Source organism: Eucyclogobius newberryi, unplaced genomic scaffold (assembly GCF_026437365.1).
Source record: "Eucyclogobius newberryi isolate DKJ021-1_F unplaced genomic scaffold, fEucNew1.0.hap1 SCAF_2, whole genome shotgun sequence".
NCBI lineage: Eukaryota > Metazoa > Chordata > Actinopteri > Gobiiformes > Gobiidae > Eucyclogobius > Eucyclogobius newberryi.
In genome coordinates, this window is record NW_027315834.1 from 6,278,416 (window position 1) to 6,301,699 (window position 23,284).

Here is a 23,284-nt window from a genome sequence, read left to right on the forward strand (position 1 = left end):
CTCGTGTTGAATGCAGAGGACAAGGACGGCAATGAATAATCCTGACTAGTCGACCATTTAAGAATTGAAACTCTTATGTTATCTGACTGTTATCTGAAAAACAGACTTAAAAAAACAAACATTTTCTAACAAAGACTGGCATTATTTCGATGTAATAATGGTTTGACTAGTTGAAAATAATCATTAGTTTCAGCCCTTCAGAAGACAGATGACTCACAGTAACATTATAGTCTTAACAGAGGAGTGCACTCAAATGTACGTCATCTAGAACAGTAAAACTGTCCAAACAACATTTCTGAGTGACAGAAATATGGGCTGAAATATGCTGTGGATCTTGGCTAATTTTGGGAGTAGAATGAACTACAATTACAAATTTAGATTTAATTGATTGCAATTTTAGACAAACAACTTCATCTTTTGAGATTTATTTTTGTTACACAAAACACAATGCTATCAGAAATTAAATAGCAAAATAGTATTACTAAATGCAAAACAAGAACATCTTAGTTATATCGATACAAAAACACTTATACACATCGTAGTCATGAACTTATATCAAAGTTTGCTTATTTCAAAATTCGAGAATCCCTCAAGTGGATGGACAAGCGCGAGGAGGCGGGGCAAAGAAGTACACCGCCATGAGGATGAAGTAAACCACAACAAGAGCTGTGCCTGCAGGGAAAAAGCAGCATTATTGTAACAAACTTTATGAAACAAACCATTCTAGATATTGCTTCTGATCCCAATATTTGTATGCATTCTTGGTGTGCTATAGTTAAACCATGGACCTAATCACCAACATTGTAAGTAGACACATCAAGGACAGAGGAGACGCAGCTAGGACAGATGAGACAGAGTGAGGAGAGAGGAGCCGAGGAGGAGAGCTGATGGGTCAGACTTTCCTCAGGAGTCTATTGTGAGGACTAGACTTTTATAAATCTAAATCAGACCAAACGTTTTTTTTTTAAATTGTTTTTAACATGAATGTGTGTTCAGCATCCCTCAAACTTTGCTGCTCCTGTACTCCTCTTTCGTCTGGCTCGTCAACCCTCACTCACGTTTCCTCTGTGGTTTCCTTCCCTTGCCTCCTCTGACCTTTGCGTTTGATTGACAGCACACACTGGGCCGGGTGAGCACCAGTTTGCACGAGAACCAGAGTTCATGGGTTTCAGCCGCCCGTTAATAGGCAACATTTTGAGGACCATTCAAAAGATATAATACTTTGTTTTGAATTGTTAATCGCTATGGCAACAGTGTTAGATTTTCATCACTCTGAAACCTATGGATTCCCAGCAGTCTCCCATCCCAGGCCCATCCCTGCTTAGCCTGGAGCTCATGAGGTATGTCACTATTATCATGTTTAAAATGTTATCTTGACACGTATAAGACACCAGAGAGCACCGCTTTTATTTACCTTGAAAATAGTCACACTTTCCGTCCATAAAGATGTAGTTAACCAGAATGACACTAAGAATGCTTGCCCACAGATGAATGTCGCTAAATAGAAGCACAAATCCTACATCCTGGAACAAAAAAAGAAAAACTGCTTTAAATGGAGCAAAGATCTGGTGGCAGAACGTTGGAACAGGCCTGTGGATTATCTTACATAAAAAGCGTTGAAGAGCACGAGCAGGGGAATCTGAATCATGCAAACCTGCACCGCGATACAGCTGCCCACTTCGAGGCTGTGGAAGAGTGACCTTTACATCAGGTGGAGTTTTAAAATATGTCACTATTCTGACCACGTCTTCACTGACCTCAAGCTGATGTTGTTCTGTAAAGCAAACTGAATGCCTGTGACAATCTCAGGCAGCTCAGGGACCATGGCCAACAACGTCACACCTATGAAATACTGCGAAAAACAAACACATCATTCAATCATTCAAATACATTAAGTACATCATTACACTTAATGTCTTAGTAGATAAACATTGGAATTGTATCAAGTATTTCATAAACTTCATCTCTTCGAGTCCTCAGATATGAAGTAAACCATGTTGAAATCAAATATTTATCTCTATTGATAAAAAAAAAAACACTTTGTTTTGTCCTTAATTCAGTGAAATGTCCCTATGAAGAGGCGGGGCTTATCAGTTCTGCAGTTTTGAACAGGAAGTCAATGGATCCGTTTTATTATTGGGAGTGTCTGCAGTGCCGCGGCGCTTATTATCATTTACTCATTAAATACTAAATACCTGAACTAAAAATGTTATCTATCTCCTTTAGAGTTGCTTTATTAATCTTTGTTATCATGTTCTGTTTAGTTGTAATAATTTGGTGGATTGTTCGAATTTGCCAAAGTTAGTCCTTTTTAGTTTATCTTATGTGGAATGCCTCCCTCTTGTGTTCATTTTGGCTTAGTCCTTATGTATTTAAACACCTATGATCATTGTATTGTCTCATGGGTCACTTTTTCTTCAGTCAAGTTATGTTTTAGTTGACCTCAATTATATTCTGTTAAAATAGGTGTTTTGATTATATTAATACAGTGAGTAAAATAAGTATTTAAACACAAGTTCGCAAGTTCTCTCACTTGTAAACGATGGAGGGGCCTGAAATGTTCATCGTAGCATTTCCACTGCGAGAGACATTGTATGATTTTGAAATTATTTATTTGTTACAAGAGACAAGACCAATCAGCAAGAGCAATCAATCTTTTAGGATTATGACAACTTTAACTGTCATACAAAACTAGGCTTACCCTCACCATTCTCCAATCACAGTAACAAGTACTTGTTAAACTGTTTCTTTCTGCCATTTATTTATTGCAGTTCATCCACAGACACAATAACCCAAAAGCCAGAATGAATTTTATATATATATATATATATATATATATATAAAATTCATTCTGGCTTTTGGGTTATTGTGTCTGTGGCATAAAGTCATTTATGATCATTTTCTGTAGAAATACATTGCAAAAGTTATGTACAGTATATTTAGGCTTTTCATGTTTGGGGAAATGGACTTAGATTTAAATCTGATTTTGTTGCGGCTAAAAGTCATATAATTATAAAACAAAACAGACTTAAATGAATGACTTCTTGCTGTACCTGGGAGATGGCAGAGTGGGTGAGCATGGGTTCGATGTTTTCGATGGTGCGGTCAGCGCAGCAGGCCATTAGCACGGTAGCGATAATGAGAACAGCCAAAGCCCTCCAGCGAGACCAGTGCACCACAGGATGAGACGCTGAAGGAACAAGGCTTAAATCAGAGGAGGCGAGACTCTGGAAATATATACTTCTATATTTACCCTGCTCTAGTGGTGACAAAGACTTGTGATCAGTGGATCCCCATACAGTGCATTCAAAATGCATTCAGGACCACTTTTATTTTTTAAAGAGCCTACAATAAGATTATATTGTGTTTATATCATAATATTGTCTTAAGTTTGTGGACATTTACAGGGCCGGTTTAGATCTCTGATCATCGAGATAATCCCCAAACGTATACATTTGTGGGAATCATTCCTATTGAAATAAAAGATGAGTTTAGGATTCTTATAGTCATCTGATTTACCATAATCAGATTTTGTCCATCTGCAGTCACACTTCCCAGGTGTGAGACAGCTGGTATGCCCCCTTGTCCTGGTTTACAGTCGTAAACCAAAAAAAGTCGTAAGTTGGCGGGCGTGTTTCCAGAATTCAATGGCTTCCCAGGTCTAAAAATGGTATTTGTTGCTCTGTGTTTAGCGTTAGTGTTGTCCCAGTCCATAAGGTCTCACTTGCAGTGGTTGCAAATGGCGGACTTGAGCTCTTGTTGTTCCACCAGTCAGTTAATGGCTCATGTGGACGGTTCTTCTTTTTGCATTTTTGTGCAAATGCAAAAACCCGAGTAGGTTTTGTTGCGTGACAAAAAGTGAATTACATATATGAGGTTACAGTTGTGTTTTAGATTTATTCCTTCTTTGGGATGTATTAAAATATGTTGTCTTTTGACGTGTGATTTGACTGAAGTGCTGCCGTGTTTGTGAATGGTCCGTTGATCCTCCTGATGTGTAGCATCACGGTTGTGTTTTTCTGCAGTTTTCTTAGTTTTTCTTTTGTCATTTTTCAGGTTTGGTTGTGCTAGTTATTCTCCTCTTATATTGGGTATTTTATAACACAGGTCTGACTAAAAGAATCCTAAACTTGTATAACATGAAGAGCAAATGAACATAATCGGACTGGAATAAAAGCTGGTCTGAATACGTTGTGAATGCCCCGTCCTCTCCCTCTCTCATGCCTCAGAGGTTACATGCACAGGCTCTACTTTACCCCACAGTGACCGCAGATGTCCTCCAGTGACCCACATGCAGCTGGTTAATGCAGGCAGCAGGCAGTCAGCGCTCCATCCACAAACCACACACACAAACACACACCTGGTACAACATGGCGGCTGGCTGCAATGCTGGCATTAATGCACGAGTTGGCAGCAGGGAGAGAGCCAACGGTGGCACCAGTGGAGAGGCGGCGTGAGAGCGCCTCCTGCTGGTACTGACCGTGTGCGGCGTGGCCCCCCTGGATGTCGCTGATGTGGATGTCGTAGATGTGCGAGTGGGTCTTCAGGGTGAAAATCAGGCCGATGAGGTACGCGGTCGGCAGCAGCACGGCGATGGTGTACACAAGAGGTCTGACGAGCCACATGGTTTAGTATTGATGCAGTTTACATTTGAACTGACAGTTTTGAGGAAAACTTTGCATGTTAAGTTCCTTGAGATAGGTGTGCAGGAAGAGACAGAGCACGCAATAGGTTTGTTCACATCTGGGTTCATGATCTAAAAGCCTAAATTGAAGAGTAGGGCAGATCAGAACTCCATGGTAGAATTATATAATAGAGATTTTGTCCTGGTTTATGGTTAATAAACCAGGACAAAATCTCAGCATTGGTTATGGTTAATAAACCAGGGCAAAATCTCAGCATTTTGACAGCGCTCCGTTCCACATGAAAGGTCCAAAAACTGGCACAATGTTAAGCGTCTTCTCTGCCAGTACAATTAAACAAAAGTGAAATATTTGTAATCATAATAGCTTTAGAAAGCTTTACACACTTAACTGATGATTAGTATGGCAAGTCTGTGGACCCAATCCTTTAAAATCTGTATATCTTGAACTTCATCATTATCTTTAAGTTTTGGTCATCCTTTCTCTCATCAAGTAGCACAGGCCCCTGACCTCCATCTGAAATGATGACATCATACTCTAGAAAAAACCTGGTCTTAATGCAGCTTGGACTGATTATTCGGATAATACTGATTTTAACATACACCATCTTTTAATTGTCTTAACTATGGTACTTGTGTCCTAAAAAAGATTAAATTAAGTGAATGAATTAAATTAAATGAGTTCATATTTTAAAGAAATGTGTTCATGAGCATTTGTTATACCAGTGATGGTGTTGGTCAGGCCCTCTGCCACAGGCTTTGAATCAAATGTAGCTCTCTGGGAAAAAAATTTACTCACCCCCATTTCTAGAATATAGTGAATGTGAAAACTAATATTTACATAGTAAATTAAAGTTAAAGTTTCAGAGGCATGAAGACTCAATTAAGCTCAGAGCAGTTTTAAGTCTAGCTTCTCAAGCCAACTCCATCAGATTGGAAATAACACTTGCACAAATGAAGGATCACATAACTTATTTTTACATACATACTTACTCAATGTGGGACAAAATCAGCTGTGGATCAGTTTGACTCTGTTTGAAAATAAAACATGAAATTATTCTAAAGGCATTTTATGAAGAATAACATCAATATTGTACTTCACAAGTTTGACAAGCTTCTCAAAGTGCTAGTCTACATACCAGTCATACACTACATCTGGTAAAGACAACTCTGTCCCTGCAGTTGTCCTGTCCTGTCCCCTCACTCCCTCTGACCGAACACTCACTCACAGCAAAAAGCAGATATAAACAGAAAGTAATAATACCTTGTGATAAACTGCTGTATTTCCATTGATGAAACCGTAGCACATCTTGAGCCCCCATATTTAGCATAACAAAGCTAGTTCACGTTAGCGTCAGCTGTTTATCAATGCTCGGCACTGGCGTCAAGATTGAAGATATATTTCCAGAACATTATGCAGCTAACATCATCCAAACCCAATGCATTACAAAAGACGATGTGATTAATACAGAATAACCCGTAAACTACTGTTTACGGGTTATTCTCACAACAAAAACAAACTTAGAATTACTAAATGTCTTTTTGTTTATTTTAAATATATATATAGTATAATTCCGGTTGGATTTAAGTTTTTTTTTGTCGCGTTTGGGTGACATCAGCTGCTTAGCATAGCTCCTCCATTAACAGAACCACTCCAAAGTGCTCTAAAGTGAACTGGTCTGGCTCGAAATGGGGCTATCCATACAAGGGCAAGGCGAGTGAAGTGTCTTGCCCAAGGACACAACAGAATGAACAAGGCCAGGACAGGATTTCAGCTGCAAACCTTCGATCAATGAACCACCTCTGCCATATTTTCCCCGTTGTAACGTAGTGAATGCATATTTCCTAAAGCTGGACTTGATCTTACTGAGTCGTAGTGGCAGTCTTTGCAGACGAAGGGGACACTGGTGTTTCCTGGGATACTGGTGCAGCTCTCGCAAACCAGATTTCCAAACGTCTTCGAGAACAGTGTTGGAGCAAATACACCTAAAATAATAAATGTTAATCAAATGTTCAAATATCCTTCCCTTTGTATGGACTTTGCAGCAGTTGTGTACCTCCAATAGAGATGAAGAGCAGAGCTGAACTGACCCCGGCCGAGCGGCTGTTGAACTTCTGCTCCCTGTGCTTTATGCCTCCAATAATCATACAGATTCCCTGTAAAAGGAACTCACTTTTAAAGCAGGCAGAACATTAAAAATCCCTGAAATCATTGTTAAATGCTTTGTGATAAGAGTATATACAAAACAGCCATTTAGGGTTTTTTGTATTTAATTTGTTTCATTTGAGGTTTAGTCATCATTAATTTGTTTTGTTCAGCATGTGTTGAAAAAGGAAAAAACTAATTCATTGAGGGAAAAAAATAAATAATATTAAAGTTGCATTTTGTCAGACTTACAGGTATGAAGAGTATACAGCCCAGTAAGGTGCCAGTGAGGGCAGCTTTAACGATCTCCTCGTAGCATTTAGTGATCGCTTTGTGGCCCTGTAACAGTCCAGTGATGTAGAAGGTCATCTCTGTTATGGAGCCAAAGGTTGCATTCACCACTGCTCCCACTGCAAAGTTACTCTGCGCCGAAATGCTGAGAGGAAAAACATAAAATTATCTGTATGATAAAGTGAAACCAACATTTCAAATAGAGGGCAGGAGCCTATAGTTTTGTTCTGTGGGCAAACCGAACTTTTGTTTTCAAAATAACACAGTGAAAGAATTCTGTCGAGTAGACTGTGAAGGCTAAACTCTGAAAACTGTGAAAAGTGCTTATAAACTCATTAGGATGCCCGGAAGTCATTGGGTAAGTGAAAAACAGAATTAGTTATTTTTTAAAATCAGGTACTGTGCCTTTAAGACACTGCTTTAAATATCTGTCTGGAAGGAGGGGCTAATTATAATGAAACTAACCAATGGATTAAACCAGGCATGCCCAAACTACGGCCCGAGGGCCAAATGCAGCCCTCAGACCAATTTTTGTTGGCCCTCCGGCTTCCTGCCAAGTTGGTCCAAACAACAAAAATGAGAATTTTACTGTAAAATTTGGAGGGGAAAAAAATCAAGCATTTTGATGTTATCCCAACCTAATATTAGTGTTCCAAGTCTTATTAAAAAGCAAAACAAGGTCAAATACAACATTTTAAAAGATTCACTTTGTCGTTCGACAACTTCGACATGGTCGGGTTGTAAGTGGCCCTCTGCGCCGTACAAGTTTCAAAATGCAGCCATCGGGGGGAAAAGTTTGGACACCCCTGGAATATGCCAACAAAAACTCAAGACATTTTAACAGACTGTTGAATTCTTTCATCTGACAACAATAACACTTGTGTGGTCAGCTCCCGGTGCATGTTAAAGATGCCGACACAGTCTCTTCATTTAAGATCAGGCTTAAAACGTTCCTATTTGAAATCACTTATGGTCAGGCCAGTTAGGAACAGAAATAAAAACCTACAGTTTCAGCTACGCTGCCCTAGGAGCAACTATGCAGGGGGAAGTATGGCAGCTTGAGCACTATCCTCTGCAAGTGGAATTAAATATTAAATATTGTTTGATCAAATAGGTAGTCAGAAGCAATCTGTTCATTGCCTTTCCTTTTTCTCACTTCCCTCCATTCCCGAGGGGAGTGGGACAGACTCAACGAGGACCTGTGGACCCAGATGCTCCTCTCCTGGTGAAGAGGAGCATCTGGTCCTTCATCTGCCTGGAAGAACTGGTCCTCCTCTTGAGTGGGTCCAGCTCCACGGTCTCCCTCGCGTCCTTCTGTCCGTCTGTGAGAGTCAGATCTTTCCTTCACCCTGGAACTCCTCCAGGTTTCTACTTTTTCCCAAGGAGGTTTTTTGTAGTTTTTCCTGGCCGAGAAGGAGGGTCTAAGGACAGGGGACTCTGGAATACCGTCCCTTGTCCCCACAGACATTGTTTAATCCGCTTTTCACTGTCGCCCTCAGAGGCAACTGTTGTTGTGATTTTGGGCATTACAAAAATAAATTGAATTGGTTGAATAACACATTTATGAGGGGTGAAAAAAAATCATCCCCAGACTGAAAATGGGTGTGTTTTCTGAGGCTCAGAGGGAGAGGACTTACTAAACAGGATTCATAAAGCAAACATGTATTAAGCTAAATAAAACTCTAAATATATTTTTGATGAGAGAACAATGAAGCTTAAAAAGTCAACTTGTTATGACAAAACGTACCTGGCGATCCCCATGCCGATATAATAGGACAGAGGAATGATGGAGATGATGGCTGTAGCAAACTTGGTCTCCGCGCTGAAGTAAACGTGGTCTCTGTCGCTGTAGCCAATCACTAAGCTGGTTATTACCAGAGGAAGCAGGTCTAGTGGAGCACATTCTTAAGGAAGATATCCTTTTACATCAGATGCCCTTCCTGACTCTAGGTGGGGAAACAGGTACACTAAATACATTCTGATATGCATGCTATGGTAACAAAATCACAATTATAAAACACAAAAGAAATAATCTGCAAATCAGTTCAACTCCCATTTTATTTCTTACCCCTCGACAAATCGGGAAACACATCTGAAGAAGTCATATGGTGTGCAATTTGTTTTAATAGGTTTTAATTTAACTGCTGTGTGGATCCTTTGGTAGTGTACAAACATCCATTCCAATCAGAACACAGCATGTAATGATTACTTAAAAAAAAAAAAATGTCCTCAAAAATCCTCCATCCCCATTTGTCACTTGAAATAAAAGATGATCACAAATGATATCTATGGTGCATTTTAGACTATTCTGGCCTATTCTGTGAGGAAATAATTTGAGTAATAAAAAGATACTGAGTGCAAAAATGTTGATGCCTTGGACTGTGTACTTGTAGTAGTGAATGTTCACTGCTTTGTTACAGCACAGGATAACTCTGGTCTCACACGATAAACTCTGTGAAGAACATGAAACGCAGACACTGTTAATAAACAAAGGATCATTGATGAGGTTATGCAGAAATTAATGACAGTATCTTTGAACATTGCGTAGAGCTGTAGATCACATCTTCACATGGCACGGTGCCATAAGGGCAAAGAACAAACAAGAACAAAGAGGCCAAGTCAACCAACAGTGCATAAGTAAGAGTAATGTCAGCACCATCTTTTGATAATATGGTGTGTGCGTGTGCGTGCGTGTGTGTGTGCGTGCGTGCGTACGTTGTAAACCAGTGCTCAAAATGAGGCTACAAATAATTCTACATTAGGCTTCATAATACACGAAAGGATGCAAACTACATTTTATAAACGTACAGGTTTGTTTAAATAAAACGTATTATGCCAAATGTACTTTAATGAGCTTTTAACCTTGTTACAACCGTGTTTCCACATTATTTGTTTGATCAAAGTTGTATTTTGATTGATTCCTGCATGTTTAATCCTGTAGTTAATCCTGAATTGTCTTACAACTGAAGCTTGAGAGCGTAGAAAATGTCTTTTTCCACCTACCCCTTATCCCTGCCCACATCTCTGTACTTAGTTTTGAGTGACACATGTAGCGTTCTTAAATGTCACATTGCCACTCAAAAATAATAATAGATGTAAATCATCAGTTGATCAGTTTTGAACAGGAAGTCAATGGACCCATTTTTATTACTAAGCCATTTTAGACCAATATTGTGAGTTACATTGAACAAAAATGTAAAATGATGATGAGCTACTCATGCCATAGTTTAACACCAAGTACCCGGGGCTAATTTTATCTCCTTTAAAACGGTAATGCATCACAGGTTTGGAAAGAGCTCAGTTTGAAATATATCATGTTTTTTTCATAACAGTATGTCAAGTGTTCACTATTCACAGGGAGATATTAGCTGCTGGAGAAATTGTGGTTGCCAGGAGAACCTCCATTTCCATGTGTTCTGGGACTGTCCTGCTCTGAAATATTGGACTGAGAGCATTAGGGCACTACAAACTATCTTTGGTATTCTCATCCTGCTGGACTTCAGAACTATGTATCTGGGCCTCAAACCCCCTGCCATGGACACAGTGACAGGATACCTCTGGAACATGGCAGCAGGTAAAAAGGCCAAAACGTAGAAATGGATGACAAACTCAACCAACAAGGACTGAACTGACAAGATGATGAAGAATTTTGAAAATTACATTCAGACTAAATTTGAAAATTGACAAATTTAACTCCCTTTGGACCAACTACATGATTAGAATAATGTTACACGTTTGTTTATCTCGCTTTGTTTTATGCATGTCGTTTTCAGATGTATAAAACCCAAAAAACACACAAACATGGGAGGGTTTGGGGCTGTACAGAGCTGTGGGCGGGGCTAAGAAATCTGTATTGCACTTACTTTGTCCAGTCTGTGAATGTGAATGTCTCCCGGCGCCATGAGGAGCACGGTGACGGCGGCCCGAGCATTGAGTTTGGCCACGGGAATGGTGAAGACGAGCAGCCAAGAGACCACACAGGCAACAAAGTGTACCACCACCAGAACAGGATATCCCAGTATGAGCCACACGTATGTTGCTGGGTGACGCTGCAGACACAACACACACAGTCAAATTGTCAAATCAGAAAGACGAGATCCAAAGTGCTTGTTGAGGGACAGAAATCGGCTGTGTTCATGTTTTAGATTTATAGAACTGACATCAATCAAGTCTTTAGAGCTGAATTGTGAAAAAAATGTCACTTTTGTTTCTTTATGCTGAGGACGTTGAAGTTTGGCCACATGGTACTAAATCTGATTAAAATCTGATCTTTTGCAAAGCGACTGCAGTCTGAACACGCAGATCATATTTATCTTGACTTCTGCTCTGGAATAAAACAGGTGCCACATTTCTGTTATTGGAAAAGAGGGGAATTAAACCGATAAATCTTTCAAATGCCTGACAAACAACTGCAGCAAAAAAAAGTTTCACATTGAAATGGTTTTGTACAAAGATAAACCATCAACTTTTGCCTCTCAAAGACAGAATCTGATATGAACTAGGTCAACACATCTGTTTATTTAAAAAATTTTTGGCAGTTTGCTCCCTCAACATTTTGGCAAATTTGCTCCTGAATATGTTTTATAATTCAATTTAATTCACTTCATCCATAGATCTATATGGGACATTGTAACTTCAAAAGGCAGTTTTCTTAAAATTAAGTTAAAGATTAATGATAAGTAATCATTCACTGAGGCTGCAACCGCTCCGCCTCCTGCAACCACTAACCGCTCCGCCTCCTGCAACCACTCCGCTCCGCCTCCTGCAACCACTAACCGCTCCGCCTCCTGCAACCACTCCGCTCCGCCTCCTGCAACCACTAACCGCTCCGCCTCCTGCAACCACTAACCGCTCCGCCTCCTGCAACCACTAACCGCTCCGCCTCCTGCAACCACTAACCGCTCCGCCTCCTGCAACCACTAACCGCTCCGCCTCCTGCAACCACTAACCGCTCCGCCTCCTGCAACCACTAACCGCTCCGCCTCCTGCAACCACTAACCGCTCCGCCTCCTGCAACCACTAACCACTCCGCCTCCTGCAACCACTAACCACTCCGCCTCCTGCAACCACTAACCACTCCGCCTCCTGCAACCACTCCGCCTCCTGCAACCACTCCGCCTCCTGCAACCACTAACCACTCCGCCTCCTGCAACCACTAACCACTCCGCCTCCTGCAACCACTCCGCCTCCTGCAACCACTCCGCCTCCTGCAACCACTCCGCCTCCTGCAACCACTCCGCCTCCTGCAACCACACCTCTAATTACCCATTTAAGCCCCAGGATCTCGGTTTCTGCTCTTTCCGAGTACCGTATGTTACCGTATTTCCCCAAGAAATATATCAACCTCAGGAAGCTCAATAGAACGTTCAAGAAAGATTAGTGAAGCACGGTGCTGAATCATTTGCTTACTTTTCTTAGCATAGCATGAATAATTTTCCCATCTTGAATTTGTAACAAAAATCATGTGTACAATGCCAGGTATGACACAAGAAGGAACTTTACTTAAAACATACATTAAAAAAATATTTCAATGAAAAAAAAAAAACAACAGTAATGGCTCTCCGAACAATAAATAAACAAAAATAAACAAATGGAGACGAGCAGTTTGCGGACTGCACAGAGCATCTTTAACTAGAGCGTTACCCAGTGTGTGGAGGTCCTTTTGGTTGGAGGTGCTGGCACAGGGATCTCCACAGGAAACGGAGAGGACGCCAGGAGAGGAGACGAGTCCTTCTCACCGTTCTGCTCCGGGATTATCACACATCTTGGAGGTTTGCTCGCGTTCCGTCTCGCCACATTACTGGCCTGGAAACAGACACCGGTTCATTTGAAGTAGCACTATATAACTATGTGTTATTTGTGGTCTATAAACATTGATATTACCTTTTCTATTGACTTGCCAAAAGGCCAAAGAAAGTAACAGCCCATTTTCCAACAAAGCTTTCCTAAAACACACAATATAAAATAAAACGGGGTTATAGTTTGGGCTGCAACTTTAGTAGTCGACTAGTCAGTAATTATTTTATCAATTAAACTAACGATTATTTCTATTGTACAAAGAGATTTTTAATATATATTATCAAGAACAAAAGTTTCAAATATGGTGACTGGAGGCTTCTGGATGGAGAATATTTACAAATAAAAGATATATCCATCCATCCATCCATTTTCTACCGCTTGTTCCCTTTTGGGGTCGTGGGTGACTGGAGCCTATCCCAGTGACTTCGGGCCTTAGGCGGGGGTACACCCTGGACAGTGGCCAACTTGTCGCAGGGTTAATTTAAGATATAATTTATGAAAATCTGAAACAGCTTTTTTTTCTTCTTTTTTTTAGTCATACATTTACTGTAATTTTTTAAATTGCGTTTTGGAGTCTGTATAATCTAAAAAAAAAACAATTATCAAAATCTCACACTGAGAAAGTTACATAGTGTATCTTTAAAAATAATAATTAAAAATAAATAATTGTGGATTGCATACCATACACTGCCCCAAGGACGGTGAGAAACATCAAAGGACAAATAATAAAGTAGATTAAGGATGTCCACCATCCAAAGAAAATGACATAAGCAACGTTCCCACAGGTGACCAAGGAGCCTGAGGAGACAAAGAGCTAAACATTAAAGCCTAATATTAGTTAGTCAAATATATCGAAATATAAACTGAAACAAATGATACCGCTTTCTTGTGGTCTGATAGTGCTTAGGTCCGAGTGTAGTTCTCTGTCGATGTCAGATCTGACTTCGATGGGTCTCTCTGTGACGTGGCCCTTCCATTTCCTGAAACCAAACTACAAATGCCAATAAAACTGATTAATAGGTACAATGAATCACATTTTTAATGATTTTTCTTTTCTTTTTTTTTTATATGAGACGGAACTGTATTTTTAGGGTCTACATCTGATTATTAAAGGCGTAAAGGACGATTTTTCGCCGATTTGAGAACTCAAGCGGAAGTGCGCATGCGCACTCCCCCCTGTGCGGACGCACAAAAAAAAAAACATGCGCGTTTGTTTATTTGCGCGACAGATCGCATCGCATCGCATCGCATCTCTCGTCTCCCGTAGATTTACGTCTCTCTTGAGCCAGCTCAAACTGTCTTTCTCAGTCTTAATTTTGTCCTGTACACTAAGGGAACTATATTATGATAGATCCATGCGCTTAGACACAGGGAAACATGTTGCTCTCCTGGGGACGAGGCGACGAGACTGCGGGTGAGCGGTAGGTGCGTTCTGTGATTGATACGTGGCAGGACGAATGGGCAGTCCACGCCACGAGGAAATGAGACTCAGATTTGGGCCAAAAAATCGTCCAGTCCACCTTTAAGCAGTTTTAGTGATCACAAACCTGGACAGAACGCTGGTACTCTCTACCCCTGAGTGAATTAGAAGAGTAAAGAAGAGTAAAGAAAGCAGTATGTTTTTTAATTATTTTTAGGGTTAGGGTTATTTTTTTTCTCCAATGAGAGCCTTTCCTGAAGCTCCTGGCACCGACTGTACTTTTAATTCTTTAAAATTCTCGCTGTGCAGAGACTCACAAGTTCCCATGCATGTGCCACTCAATGAAATTCCTTGTATTTCTTCTAATGGTCTGTTCTGTCTGTAATGTACATTGTGTGGTCGGTGACCACAAGAACAAATGGTCCAACCCGGCCACCGCAGTCTGAGTAATGGTGACAAATGAGCTTGCCGAAAGCCTCAAAAACAGTGTTGTGCCTGAACGCGTTCATTGAACGAAAGTTCATGAAAGCGTTTATAATTTGGATGAACGTGAACTGAACGTACTGTATTACTGCCGACAAACGATACTGTGAACGCGTTCCTTCTGGTGTCTGTGAACGGCATGTTCATTCTTTTTCATTTCGTTCAATAAGGTGTCAGATTTCTAGAGACTTCCAGGCGAAAAACACACCGTTATGTTGCCCAAAAAGAGCCTTTGCCTGGCAAGTGTGAGAGCTCCGAAGTTGTAGACTACAAACAAAAAGCCGCATGGATGCGACAGCAACAGAGCAGCAGGAGTCGCCCTACGACCAGTTACGCGAGTTTTATGATAAGATGATAAGGATGGGAACAATCTAACATTTTTGTGCAAACCTTGCCCAGCAACTTTTCCCTCATGGGGGTGAAAGCTGCAACTGCTGCTGCTAGTGTGGACTGAATGGACAGCAACACATGGGGGAAGTCTGTCCCTTCAATGTGAGTGTAAATCCTGGTTGTGTAAGGATTTAAAATTGGATATGAAGATGAAATCTGACACATAGTTTCAGCATTAAACTAATAAAATAATTGCTGCCTGTGGTTGTATATGGGCTGTGGAAATAATTTTGAAAAATTATAGCATATTATTGGAAAAAAGAACTGAACTAGTTCATTTTTTGGAGCTGTGAACTTAGTTCAAAATGTTGAATTATGAACTATGAACTGAACTAGTTCATGTAGAAAGTGAACTTTCCCAACACTGCAGGTAAGGTTCCGGCTTCTTTCTGGTTTCTCACCTCCAGGAGTCAGATATACCTTTTCCATCACCATTTTCCATCTCACCTTATAATTGTTGGCCTCCCTATGCGCCTCCACCTCGTTCTCAGCTCGGATTGTGGTTTTGGAGGTGCTGTCGTGCCAGGCTTCGTCTCCATACCAAGATGCTGTGGAGCGGGGTGAACTTCCGTGACCTCCGTGACCTCCTGTGGGCATTTTAAGAAAGACATTGTTCTTAACCTTTTCACACTATACTGTTACTCCTAAGAGACTGTTGCTTCAAGAAAAATGTTACTCGAGTAAAAGTGTTGTTAGTAAATATGACAGTAACCCCGCCCCCTGCTGTGTGAACGTGCATCTTGAGAAATTCCTTGAGAAAACCTCGTGTTGACAGAAAACGTGCATGTTCGGGCCTCTGCCGTACCTCTGTGCACCGTCAGGAAGCATTTGGGGGTGTATTGACAGAAATGGGGTCCGACCCCTTCTGGAGAGGCCGTTTCTGATGGGCCGTGATCCCCGTGATGCGAGTCAGGACAGAACCGCTCTGTTTGGGAATGTCTCTGTGGTAACCGGTGATGGGGCTCTTCAGCGTGGTCGCTCTCTGTGTCCGAATATACAGGCAAACATTATTACATTGCAGTAGCCTTGTCTCGGTCCTAACGATTCAAACTTGATGTTGCTACTATATTAGACAATAGACCGTAGTTTTCAAGCAGTAGAATAGTACTTTCTTTATGTTGCTATGTGGACTAATTCTGATAAAGCTCAAGATTAGTGTTGCTTGGTTATTATTAAACACTTGTATTCAAAATAAATAAAGCTATAAACTAATTTATTGTGTAAGTTTGATGGGGATATAATTTATTCAATACTATAATATGATTATTCTTTAGTAGAGTAAAATTGGCCTTCACACCGTTTTATTTAGATTATTTCTCGGATTTTAGAGTTTTCTCTTTCTGAATCTCTTCAATCCATGTGTCATCATCTAAGATAAGAGAACATCGTTTTGTTTCACAATGGGGAAATTCCAGTGTGCGACACAGATTAGGCACAGAAGTGGAATAGGAAAAACAGATTTACTTCAAAATAATACTTAAATCTGGTATAATCTTAATCCTCCTGTAACAGCAGTGACAGTCTCTCCTCCTCAGACTCTGTGTCTGATCACACACTCTGACTCTCCTCCTCAGACTCTGTGTCTGATCACACACTCTGACTCTCCTCCTCAGACTCTGTGTCTGATCACACACTCAGTCTCTCCTCCTCAGACTCTGTGTCTGATCACACACTCAGTCTCTCCTCCTCAGACTCTGTGTCTGATCACACACTCAGTCTCTCCTCCTCAGACTCTGTGTCTGATCACACACTCAGTCTCTCCTCCTCAGACTCTGTGTCTGATCACACACTCTGACTCTCCTCCTCAGACTCTGTGTCTGATCACACACTCAGCCTCTCCTCCTCAGACTCTGTGTCTGATCACACACTCAGTCTCTCCTCCTCAGACTCTGTGTCTGATCACACACTCTGACTCTCCTCCTCAGACTCTGTGTCTGATCACACACTCAGCCTCTCCTCCTCAGACTCTGTGTCTGATCACACACTCAGCCTCTCCTCCTCAGACTCTGTGTCTGATCACACACTCAGCCTCTCCTCCTCAGACTCTGTGTCTGATCACACACTCAGTCTCTCCTCCTCAGACTCTGTGTCTGATCACACACTCAGTCTCTCCTCCTCAGACTCTGTGTCTGATCACACACTCAGCCTCTCCTCCTCAGACTCTGTGTCTGATCACACACTCAGTCTCTCCTCCTCAGACTCTGTGTCTGATCACACATTCAGTCTCTCCTCCTCAGACTCTGTGTCTGATCACACACTCAGTCTCTCCTCCTCAGACTCTGTGTCTGATCACACACTCAGCCTCTCCTCCTCAGACTCTGAAACTGATTGTTTAGAAGGAAAACTAGTCAGATAATGTCTGAAAACCTATTCTAGTTATACGTCTTCAAAGTACCGTATTTTTCGGTCTATAAGTCCCACCGGAGTATGAAATGCGGTTGCAAGTGTGAAAATAACAAATAATATCACTTATACTTATACTCCGGAGCGACTTATAAGTATAAGTATAAATATAAGTATAAGTCGCACCCCGGCCAAACCTATGAAGGTGTCCGGAAAATACGGTATGTATTTTACGCTAAACCAAGAGAGAGCGAAAGAGAGAGCGAAAGAGCTCTGCCTGCTCTACTAACTACATTGCATTTATCACGGGTCACGAGTGACTTCGTCGCGCTTATATTTAATGATAAGTTTTGTCTTAAACATTTCTAGAGCTTTTTAAAGTCTATAACTTTGTCCTTTCTGAGTCTTTTTCCTCAAAATTAGAGTCAAAGACTGGTTTAAAGTTTACATTCTTATCTGTTAGAATATAGCAGCCTCTGTACCACAAGGCGTAACATCGCGGGCTGAAATTGCTGGTTTTGGACTGAAACCGATATTACTCAATGACATGAATATCAGCCAATACCGAGCCGATACATCTGTGAAGCCCAACTAAAAGATCATTCTAGAACTGTTCAGGAAAGGTCAAATTCAGTCCAATTCACATTACATTTTTATCTTGCTCAAATGAGTACCAACTTTAGTGTTGATATTATCAGATTTTTGATACTTTTGAAAACACGAAATTGCAGTAGAAACAAGGGCTGGGTATTGCCTTGTACCTCCTGATACAATACATATCCCGATACAGGGGCCAAGATATGATACAAATCCCAGCGAACTTGATACGATATGCGTCCCGATTCACGATATCTCTTAAAACCAGTGTTAAAAGTTTACAAAAATTATGTTTTGATTAAGGACAAAAAAACTATGAGCGCATCCATGTTTGCAGATGCTCATATTTGGTCAGCGTGCAGACCGGCTGGGTCGGCACTAGATCATACACTCCTAACTCACGGAAGTCAGAATCAGTTAGGAGTGTATGATCTAGTGCCGACCCACTGGCTGCCGTGGTGACAGGCACACCCGGGGTAGCAGCGGTGAAGATATTTTGCGTGATATTTTCCTGTTGTTGTCTGCTAATGGCTCTTTTCCTGTGGTTGGACTAGTATAGATGTAGAGACCTATTTTATTTAATATCTGCTTACCAATAAGGCCACTTCAATGCAAAACGCTCACTTCTGAGAAAAGAAAATGTCGGCAAAACCTGTGCCAGGATTTTAAAATATATACTGAAAAATTAAAAAATCCGACCTACCAACCAGAATTTTTTTTTCCAATGTTACCGGAAACACACTATTTTATTTGGCCTAAGTAGAACAGAATGCATTAGAATTTTATGTTCACACTGTCCTCAATATCAGAATACAATTGTCCTATGATCACATGTTCAGCTCCTCAGACTCAGTAGGTTCAGAAGTGTAACTTTTTTATCGTATCACGATACGAATCTCTGTATCGATACACGTATTGCCAAGACCCTAGTAGCAACAGCCTTCAAGCGTCAAGTAAGAATACACAAAAGGAGAATAATCTTGGTCTATATTAGAACAGTCGAAAAAAGTAACTTCAGCCTTTGCATTTTAATCATTGCGCTTAAGCAATATTGCTCAGCCGTTTTGCTAAAATATTGTTTTATTCTCTTTTATATGAATTTTATAATTGTTGAATGTACAGTTGAATTGATAAATGACTTCTGCCTGTGTTATTAAAAGGTGAGGGCGGGGTTTAGGCCTCCATCTGTCCCTCTGAAATGTGTGACTAACAGAAACCTCCTGAGAGTCATGCACAGCGTCCCGTCCTTTCAAGCCCGTCCAAAGCCAGGACCGATCCTTTATGAACGCACAGAGCCGGGACATGCAGATCCCCGTCACACAAGACCCACACGACCCGAACACAAGTACACAAACACAAGTCCCGTCACATACTTCACTCTTGTGCCATTATGACTAAAGCGTGTACCTCTACAAACATGTTCTGAACATTTCTAGTGTTAGTGTAGTACTTCATATTCTAGTCTTTTCTCAAATGTTTAATATGAATCTTGATTTCAAAACATTAATTGCAACGAAGGTCTGCAACGATTAATAGACAAATTATGACTAGTCGACTATAAAAAAAAAAAAAAAAAAAAAAATAGTTGTGTTTTGATCATTATAATTGTTCTCCGGGCGATACAGACTCTAAAACACACACTAAAAGACCTTTTTATAACAAATCAAATCATCAAATCAATTTAACAACAAAAACACTGACAATACTAAACCCTAAATTAGACATGGGCAATATATTGAAATATGATTTTACTTTAAAAAAAAATGCTACAAAAAGAGTAGCAGGAGAAATTTATGTTGTGAACGTTTCTTTTTTTAAACATAAAATAACAAAAATAAATATAAAACAAACATATGCAATGAAAACGCGCGCACGCACAGCTGGGCAGGACCAGTGAGAACTCAGGATAAGTAAAAATAGAAAGTAAGGTGGTGTCATCCAAAGAAAAGAGGGGTTAAGGCATACCATGTTCAGAAAAAAGTAATGTACTTTTGTGGTTCATTTTACAAACACATTTGATAATTAACCTCAACGCGTTCGAACACATTACATTACACATAGAGATTAGACTTTATGACTGGCTTCACACACGGCATTTACACCCGACACATAAAAACAATGAAACCTTAAAAATGACTATGGTTAGGTGCTGTTAGTGTGGCATGAATGAGAACTTCATTTCTTAAACACAGGACACATTTCTGTTGGCTTATGTAAATTGTTGTTGTTCGTTTGTTTTCATGTGTAACTATGTAAATGTTGACTCCCTGATTAAGATGTTTTTAATCTCAATGGTACTCTCCAGGCTAAAGAAAATAAAAAAAATATACAAAAATGTGTATATACATTATAATGCCTGACTATTGTTGACCCACCTCTAAATGTAAAAAAAGAACAAACAAATTCTAAATCCTTGGTTACAATACTACCTTTATTTGATTAAAAAATCAATAGTATAATAGAAATAATTGCAGACTAATTTATTTATTTTATTTTTTACTTTACTTTTTAATTGTTAATAAAAGCTTTTTTTTTTTTTTATAAATCACAATTAAGATTTTGCATTTAATTTAAAACAATAAATCTGTAGTGGAAAGTACAAAAGCACTGTATTTAAGGAAAAAACTTTTAGGTCTGTGAAACTTGCTTTACTACAGTTAACAGAGGACCTTTTTACTTCACTACACCTGAGAGCAGGAGAGCATGTTTACCTTCTCCTCCCCTCCATTTTTTAACAGGACTAAAAAGTAAAAAGGACTTATTACAGTTTGAGAGCACTTGAAATGGCTGGGGGGTTATTTTTAACGTTCTAACTTTGAGCAAACAGCTATACAAACAAGAAATCGATTCTGTTGTTTCTGTTAAACAAAAATCGGCACAATGTGTGATCCAGGTCACAACTTTTGATGCTTTGCTAAAATTTGTCTAAAATACAAATTACTTTTTACTACCGGTAGTATATTTTTAAAGGGGTACTGCTATGCTTTTACCTAACATGCATGGTTATACTACACATGCATATAATGATACTATTGTACGATGTTCACATTTTACTAAACATTTTGCCTATTTTTCTCGAGTTTCACAATTTTTGTGAAATTTATATAGTTACTTTTTGGCAGCAGATGGTTATGTTAATGATTTAATTCTTGAGAATCAGTTGAGTGCAGTGTTGGGAAGTAACCGAATACATGTACTGAGAATACGTATTCAGAATAAAGTTACTTTATACATTACGGTATTTTATCATGTAATTTAGGCTTTGAAAGGCACATAATTGGTGAGAAAAACAGCAAATACAGCTCTTGTGGGTTGTGCATGTGCAATTAGTTCTTTCGCAGATTAGTAATAAATAAATGTATAAAACAAACAGAGAAACAAAATGTAAAGCTGTTTTAAACATGTGTCACATTTGACACTATAATCTGATGCAATTCAACCTTGAAGTATTCAGAATACAGTGCTTGGATTAGACAAAGTAACAGAATAACTTACAAAATACATTTTAACTCAGGTATTCAGTATGCTGTAACTAGATATGGTTGTACTGGTTGTGTGTAAATTGTCTGTGCATTTTTGATTGAACGTCGATTATTGATGACATCACAGAGGGATTCTGTTTTAGAACTCAGCTCTACTTCCTGTCATTTTCAACTTTTAATTGACAATTTGTCTTTACAAACTACCACTTGACTGACGTAAAATAACATGTTTACATATTTACCACAGGGACTATCCAAACCAACAAAGAAAGACATGAGAACAAAAACATGAGTCATATGCACTTTAATTGTTTTTTTTGTCATAATTTTACTTGAGTATTATTAGCTCCTGTATCTATACTTTAACCTCAGTAACAAACATCTTCCACCACAGCTAAAAATAACAGAATAAATGTTTTTAAGAGTCCCACTTTACCGTATTCACCCCAAAGAGTGGCACGCTGACCTGGCGGCTCCACCGGGGACCTCCTGCGCACGGAGGCGTCCGCTTCATCGGGCAAGAGCCAGGCCTTTCTGTGCGGCATGGCGATGCTTTTAGTCCGGGACTGAAGCTCTGACTGCGGCTGACACTCTAAAGCACAAACACACGGAGCCGGGACACACACTGCGAGGTGGGACAGTCCAGTCCGACTGTCCGGGGGCTTTTCCGACTCTTCACCGTCAACAAACAAATGAGCGTGTTAAATGCTTTAAATCTCGCGCCTGGAGGACAGTTCTCGCGAGAAGACGGAAGGTTGCAGGTGAATTTATGAGCTCTGTGGCTTTCTTTTAGATAATAGAGATTAAGAACATTCCAGTGCATAAATGAATCCAGTCAGAAAATCGCATTTCATCTTCTCACTAAATGTCTCTGTAAAATGATCCTAAATGTGCACTATGTCTCTTTTCTGCTGGGTGTCCTCATGGGGGGTGCAGCTAACTGGAGGCACTGCTCAGTCTGAAGTGACTCAAGTGAAACGATTATCTGAGCGTTATTTTAATAACCTGATCATAAAGAGCAGATTCAGCAGAAACTACAACAGGTGATTTGTGCTGCTGAGCAAACTAAACTGACTGTGTGACCCTGTGTTGGGCTGGTGGTCACAATGTGTGGTTTGGTGGTCCCTGTTGTAATAAGTGTGTTCTGTCAAAACATGCTTTTGATAAAAATACTATAACTTTTGTGTCTTTTGAGATAAAAACAAATAAATATAGTTTCAAACACTTGCCGATCATCACACGACCAGGTCACTTCTAGGGGGTGGGATTTGATTGGCGACCCCAGGTCAGGCCACGTCTGATAGGCTGGAAACTCTGCTCATTCTGTTCTGTTCGCTTTCCCCATATTATAATATATTCATGGCTCTCCCTTACACTTGCGCTACCTGGTGGCCAAAACAATAAAATTAAGGTTTAATATATTTCATTTCTAACCTTCTGGCCATCCTTGTATCCCCCTGGCTCCACTGCACCTGATGTGTTCCAACGATTGTTTGATTTTTACTCCGCATTAAGATGAAGGAACTCCCCCAGTGTTGAAGATTAACAATTGAGAAAATCAAGCAATAAAAGCCTTTAACCGTGTCACCTTTATTATAAAACAACAGGAATTTCCAAAGTCAGCTGAAATAAACAGATGCATTTTCTACACTACAGTATGCCAAACTGGCTGGCTCACTGTAGTTGTTCTT

At 40.0% G+C, this 23,284-nt stretch overlaps 1 protein-coding gene across 1 annotated transcript; it reads right to left on the reverse strand.

Moving 5' to 3' along the window:
• Positions 1-436: 436 nt before the first annotated feature.
• cax1 (cation/H+ exchanger protein 1) lies at positions 437-22,203 on the reverse strand. The gene is made up of 19 exons (XM_072454840.1): positions 22,039-22,203; positions 15,619-15,758; positions 13,758-13,869; positions 13,560-13,676; positions 12,963-13,024; positions 12,723-12,884; positions 10,943-11,128; positions 9,432-9,531; positions 8,827-8,968; positions 7,041-7,224; positions 6,700-6,799; positions 6,510-6,628; positions 5,636-5,673; positions 4,361-4,611; positions 3,054-3,190; positions 1,758-1,852; positions 1,607-1,685; positions 1,415-1,523; positions 437-672 (listed from the first exon to the last, which is right to left on the reverse strand). The coding sequence occupies exons 1-19, from the start codon at positions 22,136-22,138 to the stop codon at positions 590-592; spliced, it is 2,316 nt and encodes a 771-aa protein (XP_072310941.1). The 5' UTR covers positions 22,139-22,203; the 3' UTR covers positions 437-589.
• Between the last annotated feature and the right edge of the window lie 1,081 nt (positions 22,204-23,284).

What these genes read in the sequence shown, in the direction of transcription:
- cax1 (XM_072454840.1), bottom strand. Translation starts at nt 22,138, where the DNA reads ATGCCGCACAGAAAGGCCTGGCTCTTGCCCGATGAAGCGGACGCCTCC. An exon ending in TCAGCGTGCCACTCTTTGGG is followed by an intron (nt 15,759 to 22,038) that starts GTGAATACGGTA and finishes AAATGCCCACAG; the next exon opens with GAGGTCACGGAGGTCACGGA. An exon ending in AAAGGACCTCCACACACTGG is followed by an intron (nt 11,129 to 12,722) that starts GTAACGCTCTAG and finishes TTGTGTCTGCAG; the next exon opens with CGTCACCCAGCAACATACGT.